The following is a 13,084-nucleotide window of genomic DNA, read 5'->3' as shown; positions in this document are numbered from 1 at the left end:
ATCTTTGCCACTGCTGTGTTTACTATGTAACGCAGCATGGTGTTAGGGACAACTGTCTCAATAGAAGGTATGTTTGCAAGTTCATAGATGTATTTTTTCTTCTCTTTTCCCTTATAAATAATTCCTCATAACTCCCTGAAAACCAGGGATGATTTTACTATTTGTTGTTTAGTTTTTATTCATTTCAATGTAAATATTCTTTTTATTGTGAAACAGAAGTTCTTCTTTTACCATAAGGTGTTCAGATACATTTCAAGTTTGTGTTCAAGATTTACCAGAACGCAGATTCCACCAATTTTTTTTTCTCCCGTTGTTTTCTTTTTAGGACTGTTGACAAATGAATGTAACGTTTGTTCATGTTTAACTGCTATCTTTAATGGATGGAACACCTTTGAGCCTTAACTCACTGTGGTATTGCTAAATGTAAGCATTATCTAGCTTATCCCCACATCAAATAATTAAAGCCTTAATATGTGGTACCAGTTTGTTTGTACTTGGCTGTAATTCTATCAGTGACTGTCATTAGTGCTGCTGGAAAGTTCGAGAGCACTTTTGAATTCTCTGACTTTTGCATTAATGTGACCTACAATTAACGGATCAGATCTTTAAGCCATAAAAAAGAGAACTCAATAAAATAATTGACACACAGTTAAATACTATGTATTAAATATGTAATTTGTTTATTGTATAGATACATACATGTAGTTTGTTTATTGTATAAATACATACATATACACATTATATATACATATGTACATAAACACATTACATATATGTGTGTATGTGAACCTATACTTTCAGTAACTGGTGTGACCCCCTTAACAGCAATGTCCCTGCACATTGACTTGGAGGAACTCGGACCCATTCTTCCTTGCAATTCATTGATGTTAGTGGGCTTTCTTTGATGCTTCACATCCAGCCGCAAAGTTCTATCGGACTAAGGGCTGGATTTTGACTTGGCCATTCCTGAGGCAAAATTTCTGCTGTTTCCACCATTGTTTCGTAGACTGATTGGTGTGTTTTGTTTTTTTTTCTTTTTCTGCTAGACCAATCTTCTATTGAGCTTCAGGTCATGGATTGATGCCCTGACATACCCCTGTAGAATTTCTTAAGACAGTACAGAATTTATAGTTCTATCAATGATAGAAAGCTGTCCTGGTCTTGTTAGCAAAACTATGATACTGCCACCACTATACTTTTCAGTTCTTATTTCATCAAGCCAAAGTTAAATTTCTGACTCGCTTTTCCACAGAAAAATCTTATCGGCTCATCCTGCTGGTCTTAGGAAAACTTAGGGCATGGCCTCCCAAACTCACACCTGATTGTTATCTAAATAATTGACCACGCTGACCGATTATCCCCTATACTTAAGTGATAATCCTAGAGGTTCACATACTTGTTATTATTGGATCGTATATTGCATAAATGAATGTAAAAGCATACAGTTGTATTAAGTTTGTTATCATTTATTACTAAGATGAGGATCTGATCACATTTTATGCATGCTGAAGTCCACAGTATTCAAAAAGGTTCACAATTTTTCTAGCACTGCAAAGATCATATCAAATTGTTAGCTGGAACATACTCCAGCTGTTTAATTCTAAATAATATTTTATTTCCATGTACAGAGTGTTTGCTGGGCACATAGTGTTGCAGTAGCCACTGTGGAAACAGCCCTTGACCTTGTGTTTGGTAGCTCTCCCACAGTCTGAGTGGCTTTATCTCCTTGTGTAAACAAGGCCTCAGACAGTAATGGGCTGGTGGAATGCACAAAAGCAATCTGATCAGACTTCTGCTAGTTCAATAAATGCAGCAAATACAGCTACAGTCTGAACTGTAAAAATGTGGATCCATGTTTTTAGACATAAAACAAGACCCATGTTATTCATTTCAGAAGCTTAAACTCGGGAGTCTCCTCCCCCTTCACCACTGTCTCAACTTGAACCACCTTTAGGCTGCTTCTGTATAATGATGTGTAATGAGTGTAATTGTGATCCACTCATTGAGTTGGATGTAACTACTTAAACTCTTCAGTCTTGTCTGTTTAATATGATATGGAGTTTTTTTCTGGCTCCTCTTAAGGTTACCAAAGTCTAAATGCTACTACTTCCTTAAAGCAGTACTAAACTCATTAAGTCTTGCATATAACCTCTCTAATTGGTCTTCTCCGCTGACAGGCAAATGGACAGATTTAAAGGGGAGTTCCATTTTTTTCATTGTTGAGATGTAAACAAAGTCATTCATAGTGGTTTCACGTTGAAATGGTTCACTGTAGAAAAACTTGCCACCTCAGATTTCTTTAAAGTGGTGGTGATAGGAAACAGAGGAGTGCATGTCTACAAGGCAAATATAGCCATTGTGTCTACTGTCCAAACGACCAGTGAACTTGCATGTGTCTTCTAAATTATATGTAATGCTGATAATGGTAAAATAGAAGAAGATGCTTCAAGAGTTCTTTAATAAAGAAAATGGTTCTATATAGAACTATAGACACTCAAAGAACCCTTTGCATGATGAAAGGATTCTTCAGATTCATAAAAACGTGCATGAATGTGCTGTAGATGGTTCTATATAACCTTTTTTTAAAGAGGTACTATATAGCACCCAAAAGGGTTCTTCTATTGTTACAAGCTTGACATCATAACAATAGAAGAACCATTTTGGCTGCTATATAGACCCATTTTCAAAAAGGTTAAATATGGAACCATCTACAGCACATTCTCCATTAATCTGATGCAAAGAACTCTTTAATCATGCAAAGGGTTCTGTGAGTGCCCATAGTTCTATATAGAACCATTTTCTTTATTAAAGAACCCTTGAAGAAACCAATCAGTTCTATTGTTAACGCCTTCGCTTTAGAGTATTTGTAACCATTCCATGTAACATTTTGCGAAAATTAGCTTTTAGAGGCATTCGACTTCGGAGTCTGGTTCTAGCACTACAGCTGAGATTGTACTCATTAAATTTCACATCAAATTTTAATGACTGCTTCCTAATAATTTCATTATGCAGACAATTTTGAAAAATATCTGGACTTTCCCTTTAATTCACGCACCAAATGCAGTCGCAAACGCCAACAGCAGAAAGCTACCATCTTGTGTTGACACAGACAACCTGTGAAAACCTCACAAAACATCTTCGCATTGACTTCACTGTTAGGAGAACTAGGCTCACTAAGCATTTGAGACGTGCAGTTCTTGCAGGTCATATAACTACCATTGTGGTAAAATAATGTCGTCATGTTGTTCTGTGACCATGTTTCACACGACAGACAGTAGCAGCCGCATTGTTGAAACAGCATCGGCAGTGTAGTCACCAGCAACCGGTTTGGACTAGAAACCGCACATGCAGCTCCAGTGACACACGTGGCACGTTGTTTATGGTCCAAGGTGGATTAAAATGCCAGATAAAGAGAAGCAAACGTGACAAATCACTACGTACAAGATTACGTACAGACGTTTAAGAGCATCCAGCAGTCATTTATAAGACAGGTGAAACACAAGGCTTAAGTGTTCCCTGTTCTCCAGTTTCTTGTGCGAATTTTCCCGTTCCACCTTAAATGGAGCAGCAGTTGCATTCTGGCGACTGAGGCGCCAGCGTGCAACTGCTGCACCGTTTAAGGTGGAACGGGAAAATTCGCACAAGGAGCTGACTTCAGCTTCATAGCTGAAATGGCAGGCAGTGACAACTTGTCACCTAACGTAAATCTAGCATGATGTAAACCCAGCATAATGTAAAGCTGGCATGAAGCCCTGTAATACGGTCTGTGGATATTTATGTTTTGGTTATGTCGTCAATTCAGAACGTATAGAGTATAAAGTTGGTCAGCACAACATATGAGCCACATAAGACAGGTGAAAATTTCAGTTTAAGAACAGGACGGCAAGGTTCGCCATGAGGTCTCTTTTTTTCCAAGGAAATGTAAAGGGATGAGGAGGAAGTTCTGAGCCTGGCAGCGCAGGCAGACCAGCGAGAACAGCTTCAAACCGGTTTCAGCACCGGCCGGCCAACAAAAGCTGGCTGAGAGCTGAGAGAGAAAGGGAGACAGTGAAGAGAGGTAGGAGACAGTGCACAGAGCTGTGATGAAGAACCCTGTAACGCTGTCTGTTTTTTACTGTCATTGTTATAAACCGTCATGATACTAACATCACATTACATGGTGGTCCAGAGAGCCAGTTCACCATCGCACTGCGCTCATTAAAACTGCATTATTCCTGCCGGGTTGGCTGCACAGACTGGTATTTTGGTAAGTGCTGTTTTTTAAGCTCTGTCATTTCGAAAAATGTTAAATAATTTGAGTATAATGTCAAATGGAATGTTTTTTTGAACGTTCCATATTGTTATTATTTTAACGTTAACTGAAATAGGTAGCAACGGTTGTTGTGTTCGTTGTTTACGCTTTTCACAGGTTTGGCACACAAATGTGAGGCTGGAATTTATGTTAATAGGTTTGAGTGATTTATATTCGACTGACGTGGGGAAATGACAGTAGCGAATTAAATTGGTGAGGTTTGATATCAAGACGCTCATAACGTTAGTACTGCGTTCTGCACCGGTGCGCCTCAGCACTGCTGCTGCTGCTCATGTCTGCCACAGTGGCGCAACACTTGGATCTCTAACGTCAGAGTTTGGACCTTCTTTCTCAAGAGAGGGGTTTAAAATGACAGTCCCTGGTACTGCCATGGTAGTATTATTTTGTCTGATAGATGTGTAACCAGGTTGAGTAATCCTGGTATTTTTTTCTTATTTGCAAGAAAAAATGAGAAAGAATTCCTTGAGTTTCCCTTGCCAGGTGGCACCATTGTGTGTAGTCTCTTGTAAACAAAAGCTTGGCACCAGTGTTAAATTACCTCCTCCAGTTCATTTAGCAACTAGCAATGTGATCTCTACTGTCTGTCTATCTCTCTATCCATATATGCATTCTTTTTTTCTTTTGGTCTTAACAGGATTCCTAGAAGAACCCAGCATCTAAACATGAGTCCTCAGAACTCAAAGAAAGCCCTGGATGGGGGCTGGGGTTGGGCCATTGTCGTGGCCTCCTTCATGGCCCAGCTTCTGGCCTATGGCTCCCCCCAGTCTGTAGGGGTGCTCTACCCAGAGTGGCTGAGTGCCTTCCAGGAGAGTAAGGGAATGACTGCGTGGGTGGGCTCCCTGGTGTCTGGGGTCGGACTCATTGCCAGTAAGTTAACAGCCTAGTGTTAGATGCTTTGATATCATATAACATCTAGTTCTTCATGGTAGGCCACTCACATACATGGTACATCTTTTGATACTCTGGCACATACATACTTTGCAAGAACTTAAGCTCTTTCGGTTGCCTAGTGTCATGACTAGAGGTGGCAAAATGCCATATCACAGTACTTCAAGACATTTTTACAGTGCACAATATGTCACAATATTTGTTACAATAAGTTATACACACTTCTTTGTGTAACATGTATCAAAACTAAATGGAGATAATCCAAACCATGCAACACTTCTATTTTTGAAGTATGAACTTTTTCACTATGGCAAGCAAGTTGTGAGACGAGATGCCAGGTTGGATTTCCCACTGACTCTCACCCCTTTTTAAACTGATAAACTTAAACTGACCTTGGTGTTGGTTTATCGAATGTCATCATGTCTTGTTATGAAACATGGGTTACATCACAACGCTGGCAAGCCAAATGGATTTCTCTGCACCATTTGGTCCTTACTGGGGGTAGCTCAGCGTTTTGGCAGAATTTCTTGCCTGTGGTAATAAAATTCCCTGAGTCAGCGAAATTCTTACTGCATTCATACACCTTCATTTTACCACTATCAGGCCTTCTGTGCTGGCTATAAATTATGATTTGATACATTGTAAAGCAGGGCTTTCAGCTATGTATCAGATATAGTCAAATTCAGTTTTAATTACCATGTTGGTTTCTCTAACAGGATGATGCTGTCCTACTTGTGTGCAGGTCCCATCTGCAGTGCCTGTGTAGTGAACTTTGGGGCCAGGCCCGTGACCATCTTCAGTGGTGTTATGATCTCCGGAGGCCTCATGCTCAGTGCCTTCGCCCCCAGTGTCCACTTCCTCATGTTCTCCTATGGCATAGTTGTTGGTATGTCCTGCGTTTATTAGGGGTATAAAAATATATCAGTTTAATGATGGAAATTTGATTGTAGCAAGTCAAGTCAGTTATTTGTTGTATTATTTGTGTAGTTTATACTGTATGCTGTTGCTGTGTTTGGTGCATCTAAAACCCCCTTACCTCTGGTCTAATCACTGCAAAACTTTTTTTCTGGATTATTACTTTTATAAAACGGTAATAACATACAATAAGATCAAATACTCAAATGTTCAATAGATAATTTAACTTATGTAGTTAGTTCAGAGTTTGCTGTTGTTGCTAGGCAACCGTTACTGCTGACTAAGGTTAACTTAGTTGACTTGGCTGCAGTCTTAAAGGTTTAGCTCTGCCGAGTTTTCTAAAGATTTGAATCATTCCGAGTTTAGAGATTTACAACTGTAGCTTAACATTAGCTGAATAAATCTCACACTTCACAGCAGAAAAATGTGGCCAGTATGCCACAAAGATTGCAGTGGCTGCAATCTTTAAGGTTTAGCTCCAGTCACTGATCCTGTAAGGAAGTTTTCTTTAATTTGTGTAACTTTTTGGTGGTTTTCAGTTCTCATAACTAAAAAGAGTGATTGTAGTATATCATAGTTGTACATTTTCTTTGGACTACATTTTCACAGACAAGGAAAGAACATCTAATGGAGAGAGTGTGGAGAGTCAGCTGAGAACTCTGAAATTAAGAACTCTGAAAGATTCATGCATTCCTGCAGTCACGTTCGAGTAGTTAACGACATAATGCACTTATCCCCTTATTTTACTGTAATAGACATGTGCTTTCGTTTCTACAGGACTAGGCTGTGGGCTTCTGTATGCTGCTACTGTAACCATCACATGCCAGTACTTTGACAAGAGACGTGGCCTCGCGCTTGGCATCGTTACTACAGGTAAACACTGTTATTGCTGTAAATGTGGCTAATGCCAGATAATATATAGCTGTTTGAAAACACTGTAATGTCACATTAGAATGTAGCATTTAGAGATGTCCTGATCTTGTCTGAAATATATGTATCGGATATGGTTCATCCATATTAAGCCTGATCAAATTCCGATTATTACTTAGGTTCAAGAGTTTTTTGATACCAATATAAATAGCAATACCAGTTCATGAATAATACCTTTTTCAGTAACTTCTTTTAAATTACATTCATATTAAATTATATGGGTAAAAAGTGGGCATGGCACAAAGCAGAAATGAGTGTGAGGTGCTGGAATTGGGTATATATTTACTGACCTCAACAGACTTCAAACTGGTTGAACTTTGGGCCTGCAGGTGAGCCCTGGTCATTTAAGGGGTTAATATACAGAAAAAAAAACTTGATTTGCACATCTCTAATATCCTTTCACATTGCTTCTTCTTTTTAGGTACAAGTGTTGGAGGATTCCTTTATGCCACTGCACAAAATGAATTCATTGAGCTCTTTGGTCTTGAGGGATGTCTGCTGCTCATCGGCTCCTTCGCACTGAACATCATCGCCTGTGGTGGATTGATGAGGCCGTTGCACTTACCAGCTTACTACCTCAAACAGAGAGCTGCCCTGGTGGAAAAAGTTGAAGAGAAGCTTAAAGAAAGGCCCCTAGCCAGGGAGAGCTCCATCAAAAAGAACCTACCCGTCACTGACCTGCTGATCATGATAGACTCTAAAGACCCTCTGGCTTATGAGAAGAGGCTACTGAGCTGCTCTGCTTTGGTGAAGCTGCTCAAGAAGAAGCAGAAGGCATACTCAGAGTATTTCCGCTCCATGGCAGAGAGGCTGCAGGACCGTGTCTTTGTGGCCATGTGCGTGGCTCTGTTCCTCTACAGTCTGGGGGCATTTCCCCCGCTTCTCTTCTTGGAAGACGTGGCCCAGAGTGAGGGACTGATCGAGGGCATAAGTGTCATCCCCCTGGTCTCCATCATCGCCATGGCAGCCGGAGTAGGGAAGCTGCTGCTAGGCGTGGTGACGGACATCCGCTGGATGAACAGCGTGTTCCTTTATGCCTTCACCCTGGTGGGCAGCGGTGCGGCTCTGCTGGTGATCCCGGTCACCAAGAGCTATGTTGGACTCCAGGTCATCTCAGCGGTGCTGGGATTCTTCTCAGGAAACTGGTCCATCACACCCTACATGACCACTAAGGTGGTGGGCATAGACCACCTAACCGAGGCCTATGGGATCCTGATGTTCTTCGGTGGATTTGGAATTATGCTGGGACCTCCAGTTGTAGGTAAGTACTGCCACTCCCCACCCCACCCCCAAGCTCTCCAACTGCCTTCTATCAGATTGTTGGAAAAATTTATGTATATTTTTTGAATATTATTACAGTCAGTTATAATCTGTGAGCCTTTACATTATGAATGAAGAAGTGCAGTAGATTGCTGGTTCCTTGAGTGATTCCACTGTAACGTTTCATATTGTTATCTGTAGGCTGGTTCTATGACTGGATGCAGTCCTATGACCTGGCTTTCTACTTCAGCGGGAGCTGTGTGCTGCTGGGTGGAGTGCTGCTGCAGCTCTGTGGCCTGTCCTGCTGGAACAACAGCCAAGATGAAGACGCTAAAGCTGACGAAGAGTGCACTCACGACTGTGAAAAAGTGGCTGCTGTAGCCTGAAGTACGAATGCACAACCTTTTCTTTGCTGTGTTCTGCCTCCCAAAGACCTTGAATGAACAGGAGGCTGATTTTGGTTCATTTATTTTTACTATGAGGTGTTTTGCCTTATTGTTGATGTATTTGTTCCTGTGATTTAGTTCAGATTGTCTTTTTGAAGATACTATGTTAAACTGATGGACGTCAGCTTGTCCTCAGTAGTTTTTCATAGCCTTGTTTTATGAGGCTCCAGCATACGAAGGCAAGATTTTAGAAATGGTTTGTTCAATCTATTAATGCTGTTCGTTATGCTTGAAATGCATGTCCAGGCCACTACTTTTATATGCTGGTAATTGGGATCACAATGTCATGCCAAACTGAGAAATATTTTATTTACAAGACAAATAAGATCCCAATATCTGAGGTGGTTGTATTGATTTTTTTACACATATGCAACACTACACCAACAGTTTAAACAGTGTAGAGATGACTTTGGAGTGTTTTGTTCGGTTAAGAATGGCGTCTTGACGTTTCATCTTGTGTTTTCTACCAAAGTTGTTTTTTGTTTTTAAGGACTGAGTTGACAATCTCATAATGACATACCGTAAAACAAGATGTCTTTGTTCATGCTGCTTCATCTGTGGAAGTCCTATATTTTTCATATAGTTTTGGCCTTTTTAGATCAGGTGACAAATCTGATGATTCAGAATGGTTTTGTGTGTTGGATGAAGTTATTAGCTGAGCTTGATCTTTAAACAAATTGGTATAAAGCAATATGTACATGTAAATGCGGTAACCATTTTTTTGTCACTTGTTTGTTTCTATTTGTATACTCTTTGACCTAACTCTTGTAGAATTGTTTTTTACTTGCACTGATGTAGACTGCACAGTGTTTGTATGATTTGTTTGTCTTTTAGCTGACTTTAAGAAAATTTTTTACTTGAAACACGTCTCTACGATGTTAGTATTGTAGATATTTTCTTTGGTTATGGTGCCGGCAGGTGTGATGAACCCTTACACTATCTTAAACCACATGAAGCCACCTGTGTTATTTATGTATTTATGTTTCTAATGTCACTGTCAATTTGTAAGGTGTTTTTTTTTAGATAAAAATAAAAAATGACATAGAAGATCAACTAAGCGTAATACCTTTGTATTAGTAGAATGTAGTAGAATGTAACGAGTCTCCATATTTGAAATGGTCAGTTATGATGAATTATCGTTATAAACTGAGAAATATACAGTGTAAAAGAACACTGTCACGGTAAAGTTTTGTTGAGGTTCAACCAGCCCTCTTACCTTCTGTCACATATCTAGCTTTACGGCCCTTTCCTCTGAACTCTGGAACTTCACCTCTTTTACAACCCTTGTTGCTCTTCTTTTGTCAACCTGCCAATTTTACCCCATGTACAGTACTGTGAAATAGTCTGACAACACCCTTTTCAGTCAAAACAGCCTTTAAGTTACTCATTTTTATTTTTCAAAGTCAAGAGAAAAGCAGAAAACATATATTTTCCATTACACGCAATTATACAGAAGGCTCATCAACAAAATACCAGATTTTTTCAGAATTGTGTGTCCACACTTTGCCTTCATTACAGCTTTTACTGTTTTTTGCAGACTTGCTTTCAGTTTTTCCAAGAAATCTGCAGGCATATTTTCCCACTCTTCTAAAGTTCAGTCAAAGAAGTTGCATTTTATGCTTCTCACGATCACAGTAATATTATTTTCAAATTTAGACTCATCAGTCTATAACTCCTTACTCCACTACCTCACCCTTGCATTATCAAATTTCACTAGATTCTCCCAATTTTGCTTTGTCTGTCCCTTCAGCAGATGATTTGTGCCTCAAGGACCTTCATTTGTTGGCTCTTCCCTCACTGGGACAGACAGGCATCAATTTATTTTATGAAGATGATGGATCCTGCAGATGACCACTGCTCCATCCAGTGACTTGCCCCTGTGCCATTGGGGTACTTCTGAAAGGTTTCTTTCTCATGCCCTTAAGGAGTTTCTCCATCCACGCTCTACTCTCTAGGGGTTTAAACGCAGATTTTGGTAAAGCTGCTTTGAAACAATGTCTGCTATAAACTGTAATGAATCAAACTTTACACACCATCACACGCCAGCTAGAGCAGCCTCCACCTGTTCAGGCAAAAGTCCACCTATTCACATGACTCTTTACTGTCCAACATCCAGCTCTAACAAATGCTGTACCGTCTAATTTTAAAACTAGATTCTTTGCTTCCCACCTGTTGTTTATACTCTTTGTAGTAAATTATCCATAAGTGCTTACAGTTCTCACTTCTATAAGTTTTGAACAACAGTCAAAGTTATCCAGTTATTCAAAACAAGATAGTGAAGTAGTAGTAAAAGTTGTCTTGCTGCACTGTGTAAACGAGTAGACTAGACTGATAATATGGAAGTTTGACTTTTCCATCTAAGCCTCTACAGAGTCTGATAATGCAGCACTCAACATTGTACTTTAAAGACGCTGCTTTAAATTGCGGAACATTCAATGCAATTGCAAATGTGGAGGTACCCAGCATTATTGGTGCTTTTCGTGGTTTCTATTAACTAGCTTTTAGGGTTGTGTTTTTAGGGTTTTGTTTCATAACATCTCATACTCATTTATTTTATTGTTGTCATCTGTAGCTTTATTGGCACTTAACAATAACTCAATAACTCTGCTTGCAGAGCGTTTTTCTTTTGGTAGATTTGAAGGAGAAAGAGGTGCTAAGGGAAGTGCTGGTCACTTTAGGCAGTAACATGAAACACATCTAAACAATACTACTGTACTCAAATGTACAAAATTATCATTATTCCCAATATTCCAAGGCTGGCTGGTGCTGTAATAGCAGCTTATGGCAATATTTCCATGCCAGTGTTATTTCTGAGACAGAGGGTCATGAACAGCTGATTCTTGCAGCAGGAGGGGGGCTTTCAGTGGGCCCATAGGATCTTTTTTTAAGGACTCATCTTTTGTATTTGTTTATTTCAGAATGCTAAGGCCTTCAGGTCAGTAGCTGAAGGTCAAAGACACTGACCTAAAGTGGTCAGTGTTAATTATTGGTTCAAGTCCTCTTCAGGACAAAGACTTTTGGTTAGCTGTGAGGAATGGGGTCATTATATGTTCAAAACCTGAAGAGGAACTCCAAGTTCTGACTGTGTGAGGCTGCAGAAACATGAGGCATACATGAAATGTAAACACTCACTGTGAGGACGTAGTCTGGTAACCTTGACTCTTGGACTTTTGGAGAGATTGCGAGAGGTGAGAGGAATTGCAGCTAGAAAAAAATGGATGTTGACCTGTCTTTCAAATATACAAGTATGAATTGAAACCTATCAGCAAGGCTTTGACTTCTTCCTTTTGTTCATATTTTTATCCGCCCTACTTCATCTATCTTCCTTGCTTCACTCACTTCCCCAGTACCACCACCACAGAACCAAGGCTGAGGCTTTGAGATGGAGAAGCAAGGCTCTGAACATCCTTTTTAGTGATTCTAAATTAAATCAATAAATTAATTAATGATTTAAGATGTTCCTAAAAATGAGTGGAAACAACACCTGCAAATCTCAAACAAAATGTCTAAAAATACATCACAGGTCCTGTGGCTTCATTGTGTTGCAAGAAAGTGACTGAGTGACAAATGTTAAAAAAAATGCAACTCACTCATGAGGTCCTGTGGCTCGCTGGTAGCTGCCAATCTTCCAAGGTCAGCAGGTTGCTGGTTCGAATCCCAATCTGTATCTGTGGAAGATGTGACATGCAATGCATAAGGCTTGATGAATGCTGGAGGGCAGTATCTAAGATCGGGAGAGTTAACCTGAGCTCCTTTCCAGCCTCTGATGAGAATGGGTTACAGAGCTGTAAACCAAGGTATTGTAATTCATTTTTTTGTAATTCTGTTTTTGTCCCCTCACTTTACCAGAGGCATTAGGCCTTTTCTTCCCATTGTTCCTGTTTGACCCACAAAGCAACCAATTCTCACACTCTCTAACCTTTTTTCTTTCTTGGTGAGAGTCTTGAGCATGTGTTGATTGCTCAGATCAAGAACAGGCTCTCAGTCATCTTTTTCTCACCTGATCCTGGTTTTATACGCTCATAAACACTTCACCCAAATCTTCACCCAAATCTTCACCCAAATCTTTATCTGCAGCAAGAGAGTTGTAGATTTTTTTATACTGGCTGTTCACATTTATGCATCTGACAGACGTTTTTGTATAGAGCAATTTACAACTGAATCACACTAAAATGGCTTTGCTTTGAAAATTGCCTGTGCCTTAATTAAGTTTATTTTGTTAAAATAAATGATTGAACATTTAATTTTGTCACTACCAAAGCAATCATAACAGCACTGAAACTTACCAAATCTATTTTTGAGCATAACTCAAAATGCTAGCCAGTACATGAGT

General features: G+C 39.7%; 1 protein-coding gene and 1 long non-coding RNA gene across 2 annotated transcripts; one reads left to right on the top strand and one right to left on the bottom strand.

The window, feature by feature from the left end:
- Window positions 1–3,646: 3,646 nt before the first annotated feature.
- slc16a9b (solute carrier family 16 member 9b) lies at window positions 3,647–9,804 on the top strand. Its single transcript, XM_036572215.1, has 6 exons — window positions 3,647–4,246; window positions 4,947–5,179; window positions 5,943–6,086; window positions 6,893–6,988; window positions 7,467–8,306; window positions 8,507–9,804. Exons 2-6 carry the CDS (start codon window positions 4,975–4,977, stop codon window positions 8,689–8,691), a joined length of 1,470 nt encoding a protein of 489 aa, XP_036428108.1. The 5' UTR covers window positions 3,647–4,246; window positions 4,947–4,974; the 3' UTR covers window positions 8,692–9,804.
- On the bottom strand, window positions 5,992–12,726 carry LOC118809182. Its single transcript, XR_005007344.1, has 3 exons — window positions 12,671–12,726; window positions 12,342–12,419; window positions 5,992–6,093 (listed from the first exon to the last, which is right to left on the bottom strand). It is a non-coding gene; the product is annotated as an uncharacterized LOC118809182 (long non-coding RNA).
- Between the last annotated feature and the right edge of the window lie 358 nt (window positions 12,727–13,084).

This window comes from Colossoma macropomum, unplaced genomic scaffold, assembly GCF_904425465.1.
Source record: "Colossoma macropomum unplaced genomic scaffold, Colossoma_macropomum, whole genome shotgun sequence".
Classification (NCBI taxonomy): Eukaryota; Metazoa; Chordata; class Actinopteri; order Characiformes; family Serrasalmidae; genus Colossoma; species Colossoma macropomum.
This window is presented reverse-complemented; position numbering and strand designations above follow the sequence as displayed.